Below are 24,587 nucleotides of genomic sequence, written 5' to 3' on the forward strand. Positions count from 1 at the left end.
CTGGCAAGCTCAACTTGATGTAACTGAAGAAGCTAGCAGCTGCTTTGATCACTGGCTCACTAACTCTAGTCTCTCTCCTTGTATTATTTTACTAATATAGTGTATTGTCTTAGCGCAAGCCAGGTAATTTTAGCCATTTGATCTCCTAGTTGTAACGGAGTTATACATTTGTAGCAACACTCTATTCCAACACCTTAAAATGATTCGGAAATTGCTTATATATACTTGCGTTCATGCTAGATTAACTTTCTCCTAAATTCGTAGTAGCAATTGTCAAGATCAGGTTGTGAACCGTTATCTCGATATAACTGGAGTCACAGTGAGTGCTTAAATGGACACCAACATCAGCATATCAATATCGAAATAATGCCTCATCCCAGTTGCCTGTAATTAGTTGAATTCTCAGTGGACGAGCTCCACCGTTGAACATACGTACCACGCGATTCATGTTCACTGGCTATTCACTCTCCTCTCCGACACCGGTCTTGTCACCGTGCCACCAGGTTAGGGTTCAGAGTTCACCCAACCCCTGACTATAGAGGAAGGGAAGGGGCTGCTAAGGCCCGGCAGTGGGAAGGTAGTGGCAACGGCGCAGCAAGGCGGTGGCGATCGCCAATTAGAGGAGGGTGATGTGCGGTGACTGGCTGGTGGGATCCCAGGTTGGTGGTGCAAGTCGACAAAGAAGTAGGTTCGGAGATGGCAGGAGCAATTTGACGAAGAACGTGCTGCTAGAACTATGGAAAATAAGGATGGAGGTGGAAGCGGGGTGTTAAGAGAGAGAGCGAGCGTCGCCAAAACCATCGTTGCGCTAGTTGCCGCTTTGGGCGACAATAGAGATGGGGGAGGCGGCCGCTGGCGGACCTCAGAGGAGCAAGGGGCCAGGTGAGGGGCGGCGCTGCTCGTGGAGGTGAGACTTGTGTACGTAGTTGTAATGGGGTGGAGAGAGAAGGGAGAATGTTGATGGCTGGATTTCTATCCAATGGTCCTGATGAGTGACGGACATTTACCAAGTTTTCAGTCAACTGATAGGGAGAAGCTCCCTATTAATATATATACTCCATATAGTATCCAATAAGGTACGTACATGCATGCATGCAGCAACCAACAAGCAAGCGATGATTTATTAGGTGGGCAACCATCTACAAGGTGATGGATCGTCGTCGCGCCATGAGCAGTGTACGCTAGCTCATGATCGTCGTCGCGCCAGCTAGAGCCTCAGCTCGAGGTCGAGCTCCTCACCGCCGCCGGAGCATGCAGCAGCGGTGTCCGTCGTCGCCTTGGCGAGCGCCTGCTTATCCATGGTCCATTTGAGCACGTCGTCTCTGATCAAGCCGTCGCCATCGTGGTCGGCGCCGCCGTGCCGGATCGGCACGTGGGTCCACCTCTCCAGCTCTAGGCGCAGCACGGGGGTGGCCCTGTACACCTCCGCGGCCGTGGCGCCAGCGTGACTACCAAACACCCCGGTGACTGCCCCGCCGCAGTGCGGGGCGCCTGCCACGGGCGTCGTGGCGGGAGCACCGCCGGCGTACGGATCCGGCGCTGTGACGTAGTAGTGATCGAAGGATGCGTAGGGGTTCCAGCTGCCGGCGACGCGCTCCTTCTTGTGCGCGTTCTGGTGCCCGCTAAGCGCCTGCGACTTGAGGAACGTCTTGCTGCAGAAGAGGCACGGGAACAAACGAGCGCCGTTGCCACTGCCATAGCCGCCGCCGCCGCCGCCGCTTGCGTGTGAAGAAGGTGGAGCACGAGAGGACTCCATGGAGATTTAAATATATATGTACGGTACCGCCAACGATTCGATCTAAGGCTACTGCAAAGGGATAGGCAAGTGGAAGTGTAGAAGCTTTAGGTTGATCACGCCATGATCTTTTCCATTGTCACACGTGGTGCTTATATAGATGTACATGAGCTACACATCGCAACTAACAATCTGATTACAACTTGCCTAATTGAGTTGGTTCTTAGTTGGAAAGAATCGGCGCCAAATCTAGAGGAGCAACGCCAGATCAGGGACAGCATCTTCTGTCAGTTCTGTTGCCGGACCGTCAACAGTGTGCGCGATATGGATATCAGGCGCGGGAGATCAGGCGCACGGCCGGGATATCGGCGACATCAAGCTTGTATATTCTAACACCCTCCCGGAGTGTTAACTTGGAGCTTCGCGGATGTTGAGACTGAACCGAATCCATAAACATGGTAGTTGGCGGACCCTTGGTGAAAATATCTATGTACTGAAGAGAACGTGTAGGACACGATCGTCACCCAATACAAGTTGACTTCCACATGTTTGGTACATTGGTGTTAGACTGAGTTGGTGGAGAATTACACGATGTTGATGTTGTTGCAGTAAACGATCGTAGCCTTAGTCAATGGTCGGTGGGGAGCGATGAGGACACTACCATAGAAACAGCTATCACGGATGGTTTTTAACACATATCATAGACAGGGAATGAAGTCGTTTGTGCGACAATAGTGTTTGTGATCTCAAGATTGTCACAAACGGGTAACCATCCGTCTGTAATATGACATAACACTATGATATTATTTTTAGAAAAAATAATATTTTCAATGTAGGGAAAATAAAAATAAAATATTTTTGTACCCAGGCCACCCAGAGTCGCAAGTCAAAAGTCACGCGATTTTTTTTGCACAAAAACATGCGCGTTAGGCATCGAAACCGTTACCTCATACCTCGCTCGTAGCTTCTTACCATCTCACATGTACATTATTACAGATAGCAATAGGATATTTTATCCTTTTGAACCTTGTTGTCTAAAACTTTGGATAATTATTTGGATAGCTAAATAACTTAAAATGAAAAGTTGTTAACTACAAAATTGTAGATCTTGTTGGAAACTAATTTTAGTATAAAAAGTTTCTTTCATCTAACTTCGTGTGAATATTTTATGAATTTTAAAATATATACTACAAACGGATATCTATAAAACTCTCCTGTGTTACTCATCTAAACATAGGCAAATATTTAATAAAAAAGTTTATGTCTAGAAGAGCTATAACTTGTCACTAATGATTGACTGTCAGTTCCTTATTAAATGTAAATCATTTTGGAAATTCATAACATTTTCATACGGTGTCGTATGAAGATAAACTTTATATGAAGATTATAATCCTCAATGAGATCTACAACTTTGTAGTTGATCACTTTTTTTATTTGAAGCCATATAGGTATACAAATAAATTTCTAAAGACTATCAAAAGAAACCACATACTAGATCACAAACTAAATTACTAGATCTAGTGTAAAACTACTAGGAATGATTGAAAAAGCTACACACAATGCCACAAAATTAAAAACTGCAAATTCAAAGATTTTTATAGTGAGTTCGGTAACTCGGATTGATTAAATGTATACACAGTACTGACTTCAGATGGACCAATGTGTCTTCAAAAATTTTCAGGTAAATTGGAGAAGGTTCATTTTTTTACTAAAAACTTTAGAGATCTTGTCAAGTATCTTCCGATCCTTTGTTAGGGCTCAAGAAAGGTATAGGTATAAACACCTTTATTTTTTTCAGATGTGCCTACTTGTTTGCTTCCAACGTAGGGGTGAAACATCAAAATTGGACTCCGTATACAAAAGTTATGGCTGTTTTACTGAACACTACATGGATTAGACAAATTTTTTCATTCTGAGTTAGATGGAGAAAAACTTTATATAAGTAGAACTCAATGAGATGTACAACTTTTTAGTTGATAACATTTTCATTCAAAGTCATATAGATACCAAAATAATCATCCAAACATTTGAGCAGAAAAGATCAAAAGAACAAATTTTGACATAGTCATGAGGTAAGACTATGATGTGAGTTATTTGAGAGTGAGAACACATAGATAGTTTTAATAAAAGGTTTATCAAATATCTAACTATGGGGTATATGCGCATAAGAAGTACATAAACAGATAGGATATGTACAACACATATTATGTAGCTCTAGATATCACGGAACTGAATCAGCGGTACCTGATACACCCGGAATCAAGGAGGTACATACTAGGAAGGTTTAGATTCATTACTCAACTCGGAACGATCAGTATCAAAAATAGATCTATCTACTTAGACATCAAGGAAGACAACTCCCTATCGACTACGGCTGGATAGGAGTCAGTCTCACCCCTATATAAGGCAGAAAGGCTGGGGGAGGAGAAGGAAGAGAGAGGCAAGCACATCAAGACCCCAACAGAGGGGCTACTCGGTAATTTTAGCCCTAAATTAGATTAGATCCGATCTACTCCTTCTAATAATCTAAGCCACATTGCTTGTACTCGAGATCATCAATATATAGCAGCAACACCCCCACATGACGTAGGGTATTACTCCAATCGGAGGCCCAAACCTGTATATATCGTGTGTCTCGTCTCATAATTAATCCCTGTAACCAGTCAATTTATAGACATATTGTCGGGAACTAATCTTCAACAAGGTTGTTTGTGTGTAGATAGCTACTTGACACAGATTGTTTTTCATACAAATCTGTCTGTGTCGTTCAACAACACACAAACAATTTTTCAGGAAAATTGTCTGTGTCTAGTAGTCATCTACACATAGACGGTCTTTTATTAAAATTGTTTTTGTGTTCTCGCTCTCCTAGATGCCTGGGAATATCACAGATATTTTTTCCTATCAACCGTTTGTGTGTAATTTATCAGTGGCTTTGAAATAACTACCTATGATGTTGTGTCTGCTATTGTTGTTTCTGTGGTAGTGGGAGCTTGTGTAGCCAACATGCTTCAGCAACGACATGGGCAACACCGTGGTACTCAACTTCAGCGCTAGAGCATTACACAGTGTGTTGCCGCTTGGAGGACCATGAGATCAAGTTGTCGCCAAGGAAGACACAATATCCAAATGTAGAATTGCGATTGATAGGGTAGCTGGCCTAGTCGGTGTCAAAGTACATGATTAAATCATGAGAGGAACCATGGGATAGTTGGAGATTGTGTCCTAGAGTGCCCTTCATGTACCACATGATGTGCTTGATTAGCTAGAAATGCTACTTTCTGTGGATCGTGCATATGTAAGCACACTTGATGAACGCCATGCGTGATGTTGGGCTAGGTGAATATGAGGTACTAGAGAGCACCAGTGAGACTTCTGTACAATGTAGGTTTGGAGTGAGCTTCGATGGTGGTCGCGCATGGGTTGCACATGGTCATGGCAGCACAGTCCAGTATCTTAGCGACAAATTTTTCTTTTGACAGAAAAATTCCATGGGAAGTTTGACGTACTAAGATGTCGAGGAAGTAGTGGAATGGCCCTAAGTCATCGCAAACTGGCAATGATGGTTGGTGATGATCCATTGGAGTAGGGTTGTGATGGATGTTGTTTGTAGTATGTCATCAATGTAGAGGAGGAGGTAGACAACATCGGCGCTGTTGGTGTGGATGAGTGCTAGTGTAGCAACTAGCCAAAAAGTTTGTGAACCACAACTAGCATTAGCTACATATTTAGATTTAGCAGTACATTGTGAAAGAGTAAATTTCAAAAACCTATAACTATTTTAACACATGTTGCAAAAAACTACAACTTTCTCACCATGTGCCCACCTTTCATCTTCTATGGCATGTAATAGGAGGATTAACCATGGGCCCATCTATTTTCAGAGGATGAAACATGTGTCAAAATAGTTGTATGTTTTTTAAATGAGCATTATAAGTTGTAGTTTTTTTGCAATGTGTCAAAATAGTTGTAGGTTTTTGAAATTTAATCCCCAAGAAATGACATGTACTAGATGTATTTTTTCTATCAATTCTACAACCTCCAAAATCAACATCGGGAAAAGTTCTTAAGTTAATACAAGAAAAAATAGAAAGCCATATGCCAAAGTCTTGAGTGCCATGAAGATACCTAAGAATCCATTTGATAGCTTGTCGATGTGAAGCACGTGGGGAAGCTTAAAATCGAGCACACAAGCGTACAACAAATTGTATGTCTGGCCTTGAAGTGGTAAGATACAAAAGTGATCCAATCATGCTTCTATATTCTTTTTGATCAACTGGCTCATCATCTTCATCAGGATCAAGCATCATTGCTCCAATAGGTGTCATGATCGGCTTATTATTTTCCATCTCAAAATGTCGTAGCAGGTCTCGTGTATATTTACTTTGATGAACAAATGTGTCTTCCTTGATTTGTTTGACTTGAAGACCCAAAAAGTACGTTAGTTCACCCATCATAATCATCTCAAGTTACATGCTCATCGTTTTTAAAAACTGGGACACCAAAGCATAAGTAGAATAACCAAAGATGATATCATCTACATAAATATGAACAAATAGTTGATCATTACCATGCTTGAGCACAAATAATATCTTGTCCACTTTTCCCATTACAAAACTTTTCACTACAACAGACAAGTCATCCGAGTCGGGTCGTGAGTGTTAGCTAGACTACAACTAGCACTGATGAAGTATCAGTGTCGGTTTCCTCATGCTCGATCAATGATAAGTGCCAATTTGTAACTCAGTATCAATTTTGGCTTGAATTATAAACTGACACTAATAGTATCACAGTTAGTTTATAATTCAAACTAGCATTGATACTTTCAGCAGACCCAAAATTTTAACACATCATAATTTTTGCTCGTGCTCAGGTCCGGCTTATCTCCTTTCTCTCTTCATTATCTCTTCATTGGAACCTCTCCCCCTCAGTCCCTCACAGGCCTTGCCCTCTCTCTCTCTCTCTCTCTCTCTCTCTCCCCCCCCCCCCCCCCTCATCGGCCTCTGTCCCCCCTCACTAGCCTCCCTCACTGGCCTCTCGCTATGCTGCTTGAGTCCCATGGTTGGGTGGTCGTGAAGGCCGAGGACGGTTGGGTGGGTGGGCGTGGAGGCCAAGGACGAGGCGGCGGGTGGGTGTGGAGACCAAGGATGGGTGGGCGAGTGAGCTTCGGAGGCCACCACAACCACCACCGTGTGCGCAGGTTGCAGTTCTGACCGGTGGGGCTACTTGGGATGGTGTACAGGTCAGAGCTGGAGGCATGGATTGAGAAGGTCAACTACACCTGCCACTTCTAGACCTTCGTCGCCATCGGTGACTTGCTCGTCGGCTCCGTCCCATGATTCCTTAAGGTGCCTACTTGCTTCATCACCACATGTTCAGATTTGTAGTAATGGCTTCCATTTTGCATTACTTGTTTCATCTCCAGGCATGTTTCTGGCTGGAACAGTCATGTTTGTCTTCGGTACGGGCCTGGAAGGAGATCTATGGACCCTTTGGTGCATCGTCTTCCTCTTCACAGTCTCCTATGGATCAACCAAGATCCATGGACCCACCCAAGGATCTAGCCACCTATGGTTACGGGAGCGTGGCCTGGAAGGAGAGGATGGAAGGCTGGAAGCATAAGCAGAACTATCGCTAGTGCTAGGTTCTTTAGTTAGTTTTGGGTGTTGACGGTGTAATAAAATTGGTATTGAATTTAGCTGATGTTATTTGCTTGCACCAAATATGTCATACTGTGCTAGAGTGCATGAATGATTCCAATTGGTTTGCTGATGTTATTTGACTTGCTTTTATGAGATGATTGTAATATGGTATGATTACTAAATGCTTCTAATTGGTTTGCTCTTTGAGATGATTGTAATATTCACTGGCATGAGATGATTGGAATGAAGGTGGCTCTAGCTCGATGCATCAAGCCACCTCATTTCTAGTAGATTTTTCTTTCTTTTTGTTTTCTGGAAAACAACAACACTGCTGGCTAAACTCACAAATTTGCACTGATAATGAGTATCAGTGCCGGTTCATAACTAGGAACCGGCGTCGATTCCTAGTTATGAACCGGCACTAATACTCATTATCAGTGCCAATTCATAAACCGGCAGTAATTGTTATGGACTATCAGTACCGAGTAATCAGTGCCAGTTCAAAAACTGGCACTCTTAGTGTTTAGAGCCGGTACTAATTACTTTTTTGTAGCTGTGTTTTTCAAGTAAGAAAGTTTTTAACCTGTCATACCACGCTCTAGGAGCTTGATTTAAATAATACAAAGCTTTAGACAACTTGTACACATGATCTGGATATTTAGGATTTTCAAAACCAAGTGGTTGCTTAACATAAATCTCTTCATTAATGTAGCCATTCATAAAAGCCGTTTTGACACCCATTTGATATAATCTAAAGCCTTTAGATGCAACAAAAGCTAAAAAAATTCTAATAGCTTCTAGCCTAGCAACTGGAACAAAAGTTTCCTCAGAAATCTAGCCTTTTTACTTGTGTAAAACCCTGAGCAACAAGTCTAGCTTTGTTTCTAACAATAACAACATCCTCACTTTGTTTATTCCTGAAAACCCATCTAGTACTCGAAGGAGGTGTAACTAGCTTCTAGACTTTGTTGTGTTAAAAATTTTCAAGTTCCTCATGCATGACATTGATCCAAGATTCATCAGTTAATACATATGAAACATCTTTGGGTTCAAAAGAGTGTACCAAGACGAACAACAACATTATATAAATCATCATAAGTAGGTAATACCTCGTTACCATCTCTATCAAGTTTATCCTCAGTGCAATTTTCTTTGTTGCTTGCCATGATACACAACCGAGTCAAATCATGAAATGTCTTGCTCTTAGATATTGTGTCATCCTCGCTGCTCTTCGAATCAACGTCACTCAAATTGACTTGTTCAAGTGTTGAAAGAACTTGATGCACAACCTTACGGTTGAGAAAGCTCTACTTCTTCTTATCATTGAAATGATGCTTCTTTTTCTCCTTTTCCTTTGATGCTTTATCTTCAAGCTTACGACAATTGGAACGAATATGGTTGAGATCACCACAATCATAGCATCTTTGAGGACCTCCACTTCCTCTCTTCCTTATATGCACATTTTGCAGTGCTTTAGAGAAATGAGTAGAGACTAGTGCTAAATCTTCTTCAGGAATCAACTCAAGATGATTATCGGTTAGTGAAGATATCGAAGATAATGAAAATCTTGATGAAGAAGATTCAATATGAGACATGCTGGGCTGAGAGACCAAAGCAATTGATTTATTAGCGTTCTTCCTAGTACAGACATCTATCTCATTCGTTTTCAATTTGGAATAAAGAACATATAATGTAAGTGTACTCATGATAGTAGATTCTCTAATAGATGTCACATTCATCTCCCATACCGACATGTATAAAGCTCCTAGCAGTTGTCGGGCACTTTCAGCATCAGTATATGCAGCATTAACAACATGCAGATTGCTAAGAATCTTATTATAGCGAGCAAAGAAATCATCAAGTCACCGGGTTTCATCTCAAATTTCATGTATTCTTTCTTATATAAATCTTGATGTACCTCTTTAATGGTAGATGAACCTTCATGGTAATCATAGAGTGGTTTCCATACCTCGTACACTAATTTGAGATGTATCACTTGGTCAAAGTTGCTCCTTCCCAAGCCTTGGATGACAAAGTTCATTGCCTAGCTACTTGCCTCATTATTCTCCAGGACCACATATGGCTTGTAGACCATTTCCCAAATTGCAAAGCCATGTGCTTGAATTAGGTCACCATCTTCACCTTCCAGAACTGAAAATCAACACCATCGAAAATATAAGATTTTGTGGAATACCTATCTGAAGCTACGTTTCTAATTAATGATTAAGATCAATTAAAATGGATTAAAGCTCTAATACAATTTGTAGGATCGATTACACTCTAATATGGCAATCATAGGAGGGTGAATGATTGTGGAAACCAAATTCAAAGATTAATTCACCCAAATCGAAAATATACTTAAACTCGGTATTCCACTCGAGATAGATTGCACATACTCAACTAAAATTGATGTAGAGTAAGATCCAGCTATCCGATTGCCCTCAAAGTTGGTCAGCGGAAACTAAATTCAAATACAAAATTATTCTGATAAGAATCAGGTCAATCGAATATGTGACTCAATAGATTTATGCCTAGTCGAAGATGACACTAACTCTTGTCTCAAGCCTAGCCACCACATAACTCCCTCGTACCTACTCCGACTCGAACATGAATTAGTCTTCACATCCTCACACGATCAAATCGCCTCCTACGTCCATCATGAAACCTTGTCTCCATATGCATTGTTCCCTCAGCTCGAACGTCCCGAATGACATTCTCGATCACCACAACCTCAATTCCTCCTAAACCTAGTTGTTAAACCCTCCTTGAACTTAGTTCACTAATCCATCATCGACCATATTTGCCTTCGAGCAACACCTACACATGAATCAAATAACAAACGAGTATGAGCACAAGTCCTTCCTAACTTGGCTCAAGATCAGTTCACACAACACTACTCACACGAGTATATTGTATCATCTCTATGCTAACACCAGCGTATAAGCATAATTAAGCCAAATCTTAGCAACTCAAAAATATTATCCTAATGTCATTAAGCTAAATCAGTTTGCTCCACAATTCCATCATTCAAACCAATTTTTCATCACATGATCTCACACAAAGTGATGGTATCGACAGCAATTGGCATGGTTGTGGGTACAAATGTTAGGTGACACACTGGGTGCCATAGCTAGCGTTGCGCCATCACTGGGTGTTGTGCCAGGGTAGGGTGCCATGCCATGGTCATGAACCATGAGTGTAGGGACAACGAATGGTGCTTCGGGACAGGGGTTAGCGCCGTGGTGGGGTGCCACTATTGCAAGGGCACCGAGGAAGGGCATCATGACAGGAGCGACCAGCTAGATGCCTAGCGATGTTATGTGCAGAATAATCTGCATTAAAAGCTGAGTACATGGTAGATGTAGCTTGTGTGTGTGAAGCGAAGTGAAAAGATGCTTTATCAAACAGCACATGACGAGATATTGTGATGAGATTAGTTGTGATGAGATTAGTTGTGATGTACAAGCATCAATGGCCTTTGTGATTTTCTAGGTAGCCAATGAAGATGCATTCAGTGGAGTGAGGGGTGAGTTTGTGGGTCATGGTGGCGAATAGGTTGGGATAGCAATGACAATCGAAGACTCTGAGATGGTCATATTTGGGGGGAGTATTTTGTTGGATGTTGGTTCACAATATAGGTTGTTGTATCTAGTGCCTCAACCCAGTAATATGGTGGAAGAGATGCTTGAAGAAGAAATTATTGCATGAGGTCATTGGTGGTGATGATGATGCACTCGGCTTTTCTATTTTGCTGTGGCATGTGGGGCAAGAATGGCAAAGGTGAGTGCCATGTGCAAAGAGAAAAGCATGGGTAGCATGGTTATCAAACCCGCATCCATTGTCACATTGAATATTTGAATTTTGTTGTGGAACTAGGTGGCGACATATGCATGGAACTGTTGTAAGGTTGGCGGAGTATCAGATTTGAGTTTAAGGGGGGAAGTCTAGTAATAATGAGTAAGATTATCAAGAACCACCAAATAATATTTGAAACCAGATATGCCGGTGATAGGGGATGTCCACATATCATAATGAAATAATTCAAAGGATTTGCAAGTTCATTATACATAATCTGAAAAAGGAAGACAAACATGTCATCTAAGCTGACACGCATGACAAAAAGATGGTTCTGAATTATTTGAATCTAGAATAATGGCATTAGAAGTGCGTAAGAGAGGGATCAATTACCAAAGTGGCCCAAGTATTGGCTCCAAGTGGTTCCGGATGTGGAAGGCACGGTGAGTGCATGATGAGCTGACGCAAGTGGCGGGATGAATGGGTACAAGTCACCAGAGAGGGCGAAAATGGGGGTTATCTCAAGAATAGTCCAAAAAATGACCAATCTTGTCTATGTGCTGAGCCCAGGAATCAATCCCAACACATAGTGAATTCATTAATGATAATCATTACAATATCCATACCTTAATTGATAAAATGTCTTACAATGAGACCTTCAGGGGTCGAAGAGCCAATAACATTGCAGCAGAGCCTAAGCATAGTCTTCATTTTCACTAATAAATCCACAGGTAAACGACGGAGAACACACCCCTAGATTGCACCTTCTCCCATGAAGTTTTCAAAATCTTTCCTAACTGAGTGTGTTTGGTTGTAGCAAGTGTGAGTGCATGCCGGACTCAGCAAGTTGTGAGTTAATAATGCATATGAAGGCTTTAACATGAATAATGCTATTATGGTTCTTTTGCATAAAAGCAACATTTATTTCAAAACTAGTAGAAAATGAGTAATAAATTAAGTGAATAAATAGTTAATAACTTCTAACTCAATATTCCATCCATCTTGATTTAACCATCTCAACCAAGGTTCTCACCATCAAGGTTGACTAAACAAACACCTCAACCATGACTCCCATAGCCAAGGTTGACCAACTATCAAACAGCCTCAACCGCAATTCCCACCACTACTACAGAAAGAGTCATCTGCGCCCCCTCTTCACTGTCGGTTCAAAAATAAATGGTAGTGATAAGGTATCACTACCAGTTCGCAAGGTCCAACCACTGATCAATAAGTGAGCCATTGAGAACCACCAATGAAACAACACTATCGGTTCGTATAATAGACGGGTAGTGATACTTGTGTTATCACTACCAGTTGGTTACAAGAATCAGCAATGTTATATCACTACCAGTTGGTGTCATGGATTGACAATGATAAACAAGTACCACTGCCGGTTGATGTCATGGATCGATAGTGATGTGTCATAGTATTTAATGGTTCCATCCCTTGAGCAGAATAGAGGAGCTCTGCTCTACTCGGGACATGGTGGCTCTTTGTAGCAAGCTTGCATGGTGAGGCTTCAAAATTTGGTGAAATCCACATGACCTAGGTGTTCCAAGGCTAGCAAGTTCATCTACATTTTATTTGTAATTAGATTTACTTGCTAGATTGCTCTAGATTTTGGAAATATGTGCTTGTTCCATGGTGATGAATTTTGAAGGAGGTAGAGCTCCAAGTGACTTAGTGAATTTAAGGTAATCGAGGTTTATATTATTTAGGTAAGTAGGTTCATCTACATTTTATTTGTACTTATGTTTAGTTGTTAGATTTCTCTAGAGTTTGAAAGTAGGTTCTTGTTCCATAATGATGAATTTTTAAGGAGCTAGAGCTCCAATTGACTTAGTGAATTTAAGATAATTGACTTTAGATTTTCATATTCCAGGTATTAATTTATTTATCATTATTTAGCATTATATTCTATTTGTTGATAATAATTAATTAAATTGATTGTAATTTCATATTAATGCAATAGATTTATAATAATTGATAAAATTACACATGGACCGAATATGGATGTACAATGCTGACCGTAGTGGCCCAGAGTTTTTTAATGCCATGTAGTCTTTTTTAAGCATTGCCATGACGTACAAGTCACACTATACATGGTGTCCATACAATGACTGGAAGAATGAGAACCCATTTTCAGGCATATAGCAGGTTTGTGCACACTTGCTTCGAAGGGGTTTCAAGCCTGACTATACACATTGGACCAAACATAGTGAAGATGAGGAGTTTGAACATGATGTACAACCCACTGTTGAAAATGATAGAGGCAACAATATGATGGCTGATGAGGACAATGATATGCTAGCGTTTGAAGATACTTTGGTTCGTGACGATGAAGATGTCATAGATTAGATGCTACGTGATGGGGAGGGGGGCTTCACCAGTGAGTGACAACATCAAAAAGTTCCAGCGTATGATAGAGGATTCTAAAACACCCTTATTCTCGAACGGTAAGAATGAGCACACAAAGTTGCATACAATGCTGACACTGCAACAATTGAAGGCTAGCAACAGTTGGTCAGAGAAGAGCTTCAATGAGTTATTACATTTCTTGGGTGACTTGCTACAAAAGGGGGACGTGTTGCCTGAAACCACGTACTAGGCCAAGTAGGTTGTATGCCCTTTGAGTTTCGAAATAAAGAAAATGCATGCATGTCCAAATGATTGGATACTGTATCGCAAAGATTTTGCATAATTAGATGCATGTCCGATGTGTGGAACATCACGCTATAAGCGGCGGAACAATGATGATGATGTGAGGGTGAATCGTAAGAAGAAAAGACTACTAAGGTGGTGTGTTATTTCCCTATAATCCCCCATTTGAAGTGATTGTTTGTGAACAATATACATACCGAGTTGATGTAATGGAACTCCGAAGAGCTCAGGAAAGATAGAATGCTCAGACACCTCACTGATGACAAGCAATGGAGGAACATCGATAGAAAATGCAAGAAGATATTCTCACATGACATGAGGAATATAAGGTTTGGGTTGAGTACAAATGGTTTGAACTTGCAGTGATGACCTTTTATGTCGTGGTTCACCATTGTGATTGACCAACACCTCAACCATGGTTCCTACCACCACAGTTGACCATACAAACTATATCATCAAGTTCTAATCATGCGAGGGTTAATCATCACTCATGACCATGAGCACGGCTGAAAATTCAGTTTTCACTCTACAGAGGTTATACACTTTACCTACAAGTCATGATTGTCATTTTACCTGTGTTAGCTAGATACTTATACACTTTCGAGATATGCAGACAGGAAATTACTACAAAGTCTTTACAATGCCCCTCTCAACATGTGTTTACCCGCTGAGGTTTTATCATCGTGGGAGTACACCCTCCACTTCGGAAGCCCCCTCTTGTGCCAATGGAAACCTTACAAGTACACCTTCCGTTCCACACAACCAGATGGTCTACACAATGTTGAGAGTGTGCAAATTAATTGGCTAGGCCCATCCCATACCAGGCTAGTGGTTGTACTGTTATTTCGGAATGATCACTCCATAAACTGGTCCTTAGATTTGAGCAAGACTACCTCAAACCTAACTATACATCATATACCAGCCTCATCAAACCATTGCTCAAATCCTAATTTCATGTTGCTACAAAAATTATATCATCATTGTTGCATAGGACCATTATCATATTCAGTTGAGTCATTATCATGATCACCATCCCAAAACAAGGCTAAGCATCATGTACTCTTCCATAACCAAAACAATAACCATAGTGACAAGGATGGTAAAGGAAAACTAGGGTAAAACCTAACTCTTGGGATTCCCGGCAATATTATTAGCATGCATATTTGTGAAATAAAAACATTACAAAACTAGAATTAATATATTTAAGAACACAACTTGCCTTCACAATACTCAGTTGGGTCTTCAGCGAAGTCCTTGTCTTGAAGTCCTTCTAGCTCCTCCAGAACGTTAGCGTCTGCTTGCAAACATAAGTGAAAAGGCAACACATAAACACCAAAATCCAAAAAGAACTAAATAGCGCAAACATCATCACACACAAGATCATATTTTCAAACCTTCCGACGAAAGAAGGGGTCAAATCGGAACTACGGTTGACAAGTTATAGCTTTCAAAAGATTAAAACATGACAAAATGATTAACTACAGATGAAATTATGTGATTAGGATTTTCTTAAAATTATTAGCATTTATTTGAATTATAAAACTATATAGAAACATTAAATAGAATCAAATAACATTATTAAAAATATTATCAAATTAATCCTAGTTGAAAGTGTTATTTTATACTAGAAAACATTTTTGTTGGATTTATTTAATTAAAACAACATTAAGGGCATGTTTGTTAGACCTGTCGGCAGATTGAAGATCTTTGGTTAAGGTATCTTGTTCTTATTTATGATTGAAAATAGAAATTTAAACTACTTTATTTTATTGTACAAAACTCCAAATCATGCATGGATCTTGGAGCTAGAGCTCTGACAAATAGGATCTAACATATTTATTATCTATCTATTTATTAGATAAAAAATATACAAATTATTAACGGATTTAATTGCTTTTTCCAAAATTATTAGAATTATGTTACTAAAGAAAACATTTAACAAATGATTTACCAATGTATGGAATTAATCGAATTATCTTATTATTAGAAGTCCTAATTATTGCACAAGCATGACATCATGCTAATGTCAGTAGAGAAATAAAATAGAAAGGTTGACTGGGTAGGGTGATGTTGTAGCCATGTGAGCAAAAATTCCTGAGGTGGCACTGACACGTGAGTAGAAGAGGCTGACGTAGCTCTAACGTGGCTAGTGATAAGCATTGACGTGGCCGTTACTTAGCTGTCTACTAGACTACCACGTGTATCAGAGGGGTGAAGTAGCAGCTCAGGTGGTGCAGATCGGTATTGCTATGTAAGCAATATTGCTGACGTGGTTAACAACGGCGGCAACAATAGGGCAGCTGACCGGATCATGATACATTAAACCCAGACCCTTGATCTTGGATCGGATGGTTAGGGTCTTCCCGGCCGAATCTGTACAGATCGATCTAATCCTGGCCGATGGATTTGGATTGGGTGGCCACTGTCACTACTATAAAACCAGGCTTATATATCGGCTTATCACTGCGGTTTCTAATGGACTGGTAGTGGTGGCATTATTGCCGTTTTGTAAGTTATGCGGGAAGAATCAGCCACGTGGCTTATGAACCGATAGTGATTAGTGTCATTACTGTCAGTCGATGGATTAAGCCAGTAGTGATGCTTTGCTCCCTCATCATTGCCGGCTTAATCCATCAACCGACAGCGATAGCATAACATTACTGCCGGCTGGTTAAATGAGCCACCAGTGATGCCCTCCTTCTCCACCTTCTTCAAGCTCGAGCTAACAGACAGTTCGATCAGAACTTTCTCTCACCCTCACAAACTCTCACATGGCAGCACCCACTTCACTCCTTCTCCCTTTTAATTCCCCCACCACTCAAGCTCAGTTTTTGTCAAGAAGAAGGCCTATATGAGCTCTCTTTAGCTATCCAAACAAAATCTCTTCTTTCGTCTCTATTTGCTCATGTGCCTTTTCTTAATTTTTTGGTAAGTGAACCCTGAATTTTTTCCAAATAGCAAGCAAGCTTCTAGGAGCCTCTTGAGCTCAAGTAAGTTGAAATCCGCAAGTTAAAACCTATATTAGCCTTTTAACTCAAAATGTTACCTTAAAAACCAAAGTTAATTTTATGCCTTATTTTGATTTTTAATGAATTAGAAAATTTTGCCATGATATTTAGGTATGTAGTAATTTTGATACTTTATTTAATTAGCAAGCCCTAATATAGAAACTTTATGTATGAGCGTATTAATTTTTCATGTTTCCTTAATGAGTCATAGATAAGGGGCTGAATAATAAAGAAAATTTCTAGGAATAGCACCAATAAATACTCGATCGAAAGCGGATGTGGAAGCATGCAAAAGGCAGCTCCTCTAACCCGGACCTATTGTCGGTAGGAGATGACGATATAATTTATTTGTTGGTGATTGTAAAATCTTCTAGATGTTATGAATTTGGATTTATAATAATGATATAATTATAGATTGACAGAAGATCGATGTACGATGCGAGCCGTGTAAACGCAGAGTACAAGAACAACGTGGATTGTTTCCTAGTACAAGCCGCAGCGCACAAGTCAAATACATAGTCTCAATACATGTTTTGTCCATGCGTCGATTGCGATAACAAGAAGCAGTTTTTTATCACCCAGCAGATACATCCCCACTTGATGCCAATGGGCTTTATGCCTGGCTATACTCGTTGGATGAAGCGCAGTGAAGCTGAGATTGTACAGGAAGGGCAAGACATTAGTAGAGAAGATGAAGACTTGTGCACCGATATGCTGGCTGACGGATATAGTGATATGCCGTCTGCCAGAGATATGTTGGTTGATAATGATCTAGAGGAGATGTTGGTCGACGTTAACTCCGACGCCGACGCCGATAATCTAGAGCAGATGTTGCGCGATGGGGAGGGGAATTTCACTGATGAAAGAGAGTTTCAAAAGTTTCAACGTATGGTAGAACACTCTAAAATACCATTGTTTCCGAGCTACGAGAAGGAGCACACAAAGTTGTGTACCGCGCTTTCACTGCTACAATTGAAGGCAAGCAACGGGTGGTCTGATACAAGCTTCATAGAGTTCTTGTTGTTCTTGCAAAAAGTGCTTTCATAGGGAAATGTACTGCTAGGAAACACGTACCAGGCCAAGCAGGTTGTGTGCACATTGGGGTTGAAAGTGCAAAAAATACATGCATGTCAAAACGATTGCATGTTGTATCGTGGAGAGTATGTAGACTTAGAAGCTTGTCTCGCCAGTGGTGCATGATGGTACAAGTGTGACTGTGATGGTATTGATGGTGAATCAAAGAATAAAAGGCCTCCCGTCAAGGTGATGTGGTATTTTCTTATAGTCCCCCGTTTGGAGCGTTTATTAGTGAACAAAAGGCATACCGAACTGATGTGATAGCACGCCGAGGAGCGCAAGGATGATGGAATGCTGAGGCACCTCACTGATTGTATGCAGTGGAGAAAGATCGATAGGAAATACAAGGAGCCCTTTGCAGAAGATGTGAGGAATATAAGATTTGGGTTGAGTACGGATGGGATGAATCCATTCAGCAACATGAGTAGTAGTCATAGCACTTGGCCTTTGACTCTATGTATCTACAACCTTCCTCCTTCGTTGTGTATGAAGTGGAAGTACATTATGATGCTGGTGCTGATACCAGGGCCGAGGCAACCTGGCAACGATATCGATGTCTACCTAAAACCATTAATGCAAGATCTTGTAATACTGTGGAACGATATTGTGCAGGTATGGGGTGCATACAAATGAGAGAACTTTGCTCTACACGCAATGATGTTCGTAACAATCCAGAATTGGCCAGCCCTTGGCAACCTAGCGGGCCATACTGTTAAAGGCTAATGTGCATGTGTGCACTATTCGGATGAAATGGAGAGCTTGTGGCTGAAGAATAGCCAAAAAATGGTGTACCTAGGTCATCGTAAATTTCTTCGCAAGGATCACCTGTACCGCAGCAACAAGAGAGCTTTTGATGAGAAAGTTGAGACTTGATCACCTCCTAAGCATTGCAATAGAAGACAGGTATATGAGATGGTAAAGGAACTTAGGGTTATCCATGGAAAGGGACACATTAGTACACCAGTTCGAAAATCTAATCCTAGAGATCCTATATTCAAAAAGAAATCTGTTTTTTATGACTTAGTTTATTGGCTGGATTTGGTGGTTTGACACGCAATCGATGTCATGCACATTGAGAAGAACTAGTGAGATAGCTTGATTGTTACATTACTAGACATAACTGGCAAAACAAAGGATACACTCTAAGCACAGAAGGACCTGAAATGTTTGAAACTCAGACAGGATCTACATCCTGAAGATATGGAAGAAGACAACAAATATCTTGGTCCTATTAGCTACAGTCTGAGCAAGGTGGAGAAAATTGCAATATGCAATTGCTTGCATCAAAGTTCCATCCAGTTACTCCACCAATATAAAGAGACTAGTAAACATGAAAGATTTGAAATTAACTGGCATGAAGTCTCATAATTGTCATGTGATGATGACACAGATGCTTCCAATTACAATTAGAGGTATTCTGCCGCCAAAGGTCTAAAACCCAATCATAAAGCTGTGTTCGTTCTTCAACACGGTATCACAAAAGGCCATCGATCTGACCAAGCTAGACAAGATGCAGGAACACGTGGTCGAGACTCTATCCCAGCTTGAGGCGTTGTTTGCCCCATCATTTTTTGATATCTATCGGTGATATGGGATCCAGGGGTTCTCGAGTCCCGAGGCCAGGACAGCGCAGTGCCATATGGCGCCTTCCCTCGGGGACTACCTCCCCGAGGGCCTGAGGGAAGCCAGGTCCAAGAGGAGGTGCTCGGGGCTAAGAACAGTTGGTCCCCGAGTACCCAGAGTGTCCCGAGGACCCGAAAAAAGCCAGGTCTGGGAGGGGGGCTTGGGGCCAAGACCAGTTGATCCCCGAGTATCCAGAGTTCCCCGAGGACCCGAGAAGAGCCAGGTCCAGGAGTGGGCGCTCGGGGCCAAGTGCAATTGGTCCCCGAGTACCCAGAGTACCCCGAGGACCCGAGAAGAGCCAGGTCCGGGAGTGGGCGCTCAGGGCCAAGAGCAGTTGGTCCCCGAGTACCCAGAGTTCCCTGAGGACCCGATAAGCCCCATGCCGATGGACCCCGCAGGGACTCCACGATGAGGTGTCAATCGATGGGAGGCCCAATGCCGCATTTAATGGGGAGCGTAGATGGTCATATCCAACCACTCTCCCCCACACCTGTCGTACTGAAGACGTCAGTCCCAGCCGCATTAATTGACGTTCTTGGCCCCGAGCACCCCCTCCCGAACCCGGCTTCCCTCGGGCCCTTGGGGAGGTGGTCCCCGAGGGAACGCGCCATGTGGCACTGCGCTGTCCTGGCCTTGGGACTTGGGAACCCCTAGATCCCATATCACCGACAGCAGCCCCCGGGCCCATCGGCAGGCGATGGTCCAAGGAGGAGCCAAAAGGCCGCGTGCCCTTTTGAATATTGAGCAAGGTGATGATGAGGCGGGAGACGCCCCAGGCTTCCACGCGGATGGAGAAAGATGTGCCTCGCTTATTGCGCTGAGGAATAAGGCGTTTGAACTCCCAGCGATAGAAAAGGGAAGAGGCAACGGACTGTTACCTTCCTCAATCTTCATTCTTGCCGTTGCCATTGTTGCCGTTGCAATTCTTACCTTTATCATTCTTGAGCACTGGGAGCTTTCTCTTCAACCTTTAGTGCACCTTGACTCCAGCCACCTCCAACGCACTTCCCACCTCTAAAAATGCCAAGGGTAGGAGGTAGCCGTCGGGAAGCCTCGAACATTGGCGGCATTCTGCCGAAATCCCGCCTCCTGAACGAGGACGGTGCCGAGAAGGTGCGGAAGCTTATGGTCCCTGCTGGCCAGTGGGGAGCATCAGTGGTGACGCCAGCCACCCATCCGTCCACCCCGTGTGGGCCTGGGCAGATTGTTATCTTTGCCTCCTTAGTGGCCGCCGGTTTGGTGCCGCTGTTTTTGGCGTTTTTCATGCAAGTGCTGGACACTTATGGCGTCCAGTTGGCCCACCTGAGCCCGAAATCGGTGGCGATCCTAGCGGTCTTCGCCCACCTCTTCGAGATGTTCGTAGGGGTGCCGCCGTCTGTGGTGCTCTTCCGACACTTCTTCATCCTCTGAGCGGCCAGGAAGAAGAAGGGGTCGGACGATGTGGAGGTCGTGGGCTGCTGCAATTTTTGCCTACGGGAGGGACTCGGCGACGCCTACATCCCACAGGTGTTGCGTGGTAAGTGGGACGACTAGTGCCGGGACTAGGTCTACGTCGACGTTAGCCCCCACTACCTCCTTTTGCTACCCCGATCACCGGCGGAGCCCAACAAACGAGTTTGGGAGTCTGCCCCCACGAAGGATGCCTGCCTGCGCCCGGTGCTGAACTGCATCGAAGACCTGCGCCGGGCGGGGCTTACCTCGCTAATGGTGGTCGTCGACTTCCTGCGCTGCCGGCTGGCTCCCCTGAGGGAACGCGCCCATCCCGCTTGGATGTACATCGGGCCGCGTGATGTGATGAGGACGTGTGTAGGAGAGGGCGGGAACCTCAACGAGGGGGCCCTGGTGGCGATGCTCAAGGTGGTGACCGTCGTCGAAGACCTCGCCCTGGCGGTCCTACCACGCAAAGACCTGGCGCTTTGCTCAGACCCGGGCTGGGCGGCTCTGCAGGAGTCGATGCCGGCCTTTGACGCCAAGGTGCCCACTGACCGCACGATGCGCTGAGACCCCGGGACACTACACATTCCCGGGGCGGACGATCACGGAGGGTAGGGCACTACCGCAGACGGTGGCAGACCGCCGAGCCGGGGCGACAAGGGGAAGCGTCCCTGGTCGTTTATCCCCCAACCATCCTCGTCCTCTTTGTTGTCATCACCTTCGTCATCTCCGTGCTGAGAACCCCGACCGACGGCTGGTGGTGCGACGGCCGGCGACCGTACTGGCCAACCCTCGGGAGCAGGTTCCGGGGCGGATGCTGGGACCAGTTCATAATGGCTCAGGGGCCAGAGCCCACCCCCGAAGAGGAGAAGGCCGAAACCCAAGCCGAAGGCCCCAGAATTCCAGATCCCGCAGTTCCGATGCGATACCGCATGCCAAAAACCACATAAGCCCATCTTTCCTTTTTTTCTTCAAGCTCATTTTGCTCGTGTCTTGGCTGGGGGTTGATCTGTTTTCGTTCCAGGCTGCCCAAGGACTCTGCAGGAGGCCGGACGTCTCCCGAGCAACGGAGGCCTTCCCCTATCTCTAAGTCGAGAGCCCAGGCTGGCTCTGCCCCGAGCCCTCTGACTGGGAGGGAGCAACCAACTTTAGGGGAGGCCGTCGCGACAAGGGTGACGCTGGCGCGGCCGCCGTCAGGGTCCTCAAACACCTCTGCTGAAAGGGCTCGGAGGGGACCCAGCTCTAAACCATCCCCTGGCCAGGCCCAGAACCCCTCCCCAAGGTGCTAGGGAGCGCCCGGGAGGTCATCGGGTGGCTCGATGCGGCCATTGCGGCGGAGAGGGCTGAGCTCGAAGAGGAGTGAACCGCCCTCATCGACGAAAGGGGCCGGCTGGAGGAGGCCCACAAACTCCTAGAGACCCGTGTGGCCACGGCCTGCACGGCCTACGAAAGGTCCATGCAGGAGCTGGCCGTGGAGCGGGAGGCCCTGGAGGAGGTCCGCGAGGAGGCCGTCGCTGCACAGGAGGAGGCCGACCGCCTGGAGCAGCTCATAGTGGAGCGCGACCAGGCATCGAAGAAGCACGCCGATGAGCTGGCCGCTCGCGAGGAGCAGCTTGCCCTGCGAGAGCAGGAGGTTGCCTCACGGGAGGATACGGTCGACAAGGGGGAGGAAAACATGAGGTCCGCTCAAACAGACCTCCGCCGCCAAGCCGATGATCTCGAGCGCGACCGCGTCGACGTTCTCCGCCGGGAGGAGCAGGTTGCGCTGCGCGAGATGGATGCCGATCTGGCGTCGTCAGCGCTTGGTGCCCGGGAGGAGAACATCACCAAACAAGAGGCAGGCTTAATTGCTTGAGAGCAGGCCATCGAGGCCCAGGCCGAGCAACTCGAGCGAGCCCACACCGAAGTGGCTGCCCAACTCCAGGAGGCACGGGTCGTGAAGGACATCCCTGCCAGCACCACCAGCGGCAAAGGTCTTGAAGCTCGGCTGAAGAAAGCTGAGGAGGATCTTGATGCTGTCTACAAAGAGCAAACGAATGTTAAGGCAATGATGCAGGATGTCATTCGGCAGGCGCGGGACTCCGTGGAGGCAGCCGGGCTCATGTCCGTGTCTGTGGGTTCCCAAGGGCTGGATACGCTAGGCCATCTCGCCCTTGGGTTGTTGGAGATCACCCGGCGCCTCGAGGCTCTCCCTGCCGCTGTCTAGGAGCTGGCGACCCAGGAGGGCTGTGAGCTAGCCCAACGAGTAGCCGAGCACATTCTCGCCTGCTGTCGCAGCCGAGACCTGGCTGGAGCCAGCCCGGCAGGGCATGGTGGAGGCGGAGGAAGCCGCCGCCCGAGCAGCCATCCGCGATGTCGCCACCGAAGTGGCGGAGTTTCTTGTGCGGGAGCCGAGCCTAGGCAGTGATAGTGGCGATGATGCGTGACCTCCTCCTTAGCCTGTAATAAGTTAGGGGTTTTCTTTTTTTTTTAAAGTTGTAATTATAGGAGTGATTCCCTGCTGATTGGCTCATTTCAGTGTATTAGAAGCCGTCCTTGTAATGGAACTCCATTTTGTACTTCTTCTTCGTTGATTTTGTTTGTACAGATGTCCTGGGAGGCATTGACCAGGCTGAGCACCGGCAGTTCACCCTTGAGAACAAGGTTGCCCCGGCCACTCATGCTCGAGCAGCAGGACCACCCGAGATCCTCTGGTGTTCGACAGTCCCCGAGCATCCAGGCCCCGAGCACTCAGCCCCCGAGCGCTTGCGAGTACACGGCTGCTGAGTTAAATAGACACAAATAGACACAAAACTCTTCTGCTCTGGAAGTGAGTCCACCTATAGCATGGTACCCACCGCGACTCATAAACGTCTTTCGTCTCGCGACCTCTCAAACAAATAGATCGGAGATGCGCGCAGGCGGAAATGCAACCAAGAGTCCCCACGGTTCGGTGGTGCTCGGGGTAGGACTAACCAGGCCAAGCACCGACAGCCCGACTCCGGGGATTAGGTGGTCCCGGCCACTCATGCCCGAGTGGTAGGACTACCCGAGAACCCAGAGTCTCGGTAGTGCTCGGGGTACTGCCATGCCAGACGGGTGCCATAGCCCATCATAAAGGACTTAGGTCAGCGATCATCGCCTGTGCGGTACACCGACTACCGTTTGTCTTTGTCATTCTAGAAAGGCGAATACGAGAGAGGGGTTTTTCACGCTAGGAGATCGCTTCATTGAGCAGATTAGCACAAGAGGGTCCCGAGGATAACTTGGAAATAATAGTTTATTACGTATGTATGAACGAAAATTCACATGACTTTAGTGACTTACCGAGTCAGTGTCAACCTTTCGGCCGACCAGGCCAGGAAAGGGTGGATGCCCCGGTGCTCAGGGCGCCCGAGAACATGGATTCCCTTCTGTAGAGTGCTTTAGCCCCCAGGTCGTCCTTTTAGCACCCGAGCACTCCAAACCCGGCAATGGAACCAGGGGCTAGGTGGTCCCAACCACTCATGCCCGAGCGGTAGGATTACCCGAGGACCCCAGAGGCTCGGCAGCGCCCTGGGCACTGATGCCCTTGTGCTCGGGTTGCTTGGTTCTCGAGCATTTCTCTGTAAGCTTAAAATAGGCAAGGTTTCT

The 24,587-nt window shown here is 44.8% G+C and overlaps 2 protein-coding genes across 2 annotated transcripts; one reads left to right on the plus strand and one right to left on the minus strand.

The window, feature by feature from the left end:
* Positions 1-1,207: 1,207 nt before the first annotated feature.
* Positions 1,208-1,756, minus strand: LOC133891237 (uncharacterized). The gene has a single exon (XM_062331948.1). It carries the CDS (start codon positions 1,754-1,756, stop codon positions 1,208-1,210), a length of 549 nt encoding a protein of 182 aa, XP_062187932.1.
* A 20,675-nt stretch (positions 1,757-22,431) lies between these two features.
* On the plus strand, positions 22,432-23,181 carry LOC133891239 (uncharacterized). The gene is made up of 2 exons (XM_062331949.1): positions 22,432-22,734; positions 22,837-23,181. Exons 1-2 carry the CDS (start codon positions 22,432-22,434, stop codon positions 23,179-23,181), a joined length of 648 nt encoding a protein of 215 aa, XP_062187933.1.
* Positions 23,182-24,587: the final 1,406 nt, after the last annotated feature.

This window comes from Phragmites australis, chromosome 14, assembly GCF_958298935.1.
Source record: "Phragmites australis chromosome 14, lpPhrAust1.1, whole genome shotgun sequence".
Taxonomy (NCBI): Eukaryota; Viridiplantae; Streptophyta; class Magnoliopsida; order Poales; family Poaceae; genus Phragmites; species Phragmites australis.

Bases quoted from the DNA above. Each gene is read 5' to 3' on its own strand.
- LOC133891237 (XM_062331948.1), bottom strand. From the start codon at position 1,756: ATGGAGTCCTCTCGTGCTCCACCTTCTTCACACGCAAGCGGCGGCGGC.
- LOC133891239 (XM_062331949.1), top strand. From the start codon at position 22,432: ATGCAGGAGCTGGCCGTGGAGCGGGAGGCCCTGGAGGAGGTCCGCGAG. The intron at 22,735-22,836 runs GTTGCGCTGCGC...GCTTGAGAGCAG, and splicing joins TTCTCCGCCGGGAGGAGCAG to GCCATCGAGGCCCAGGCCGA.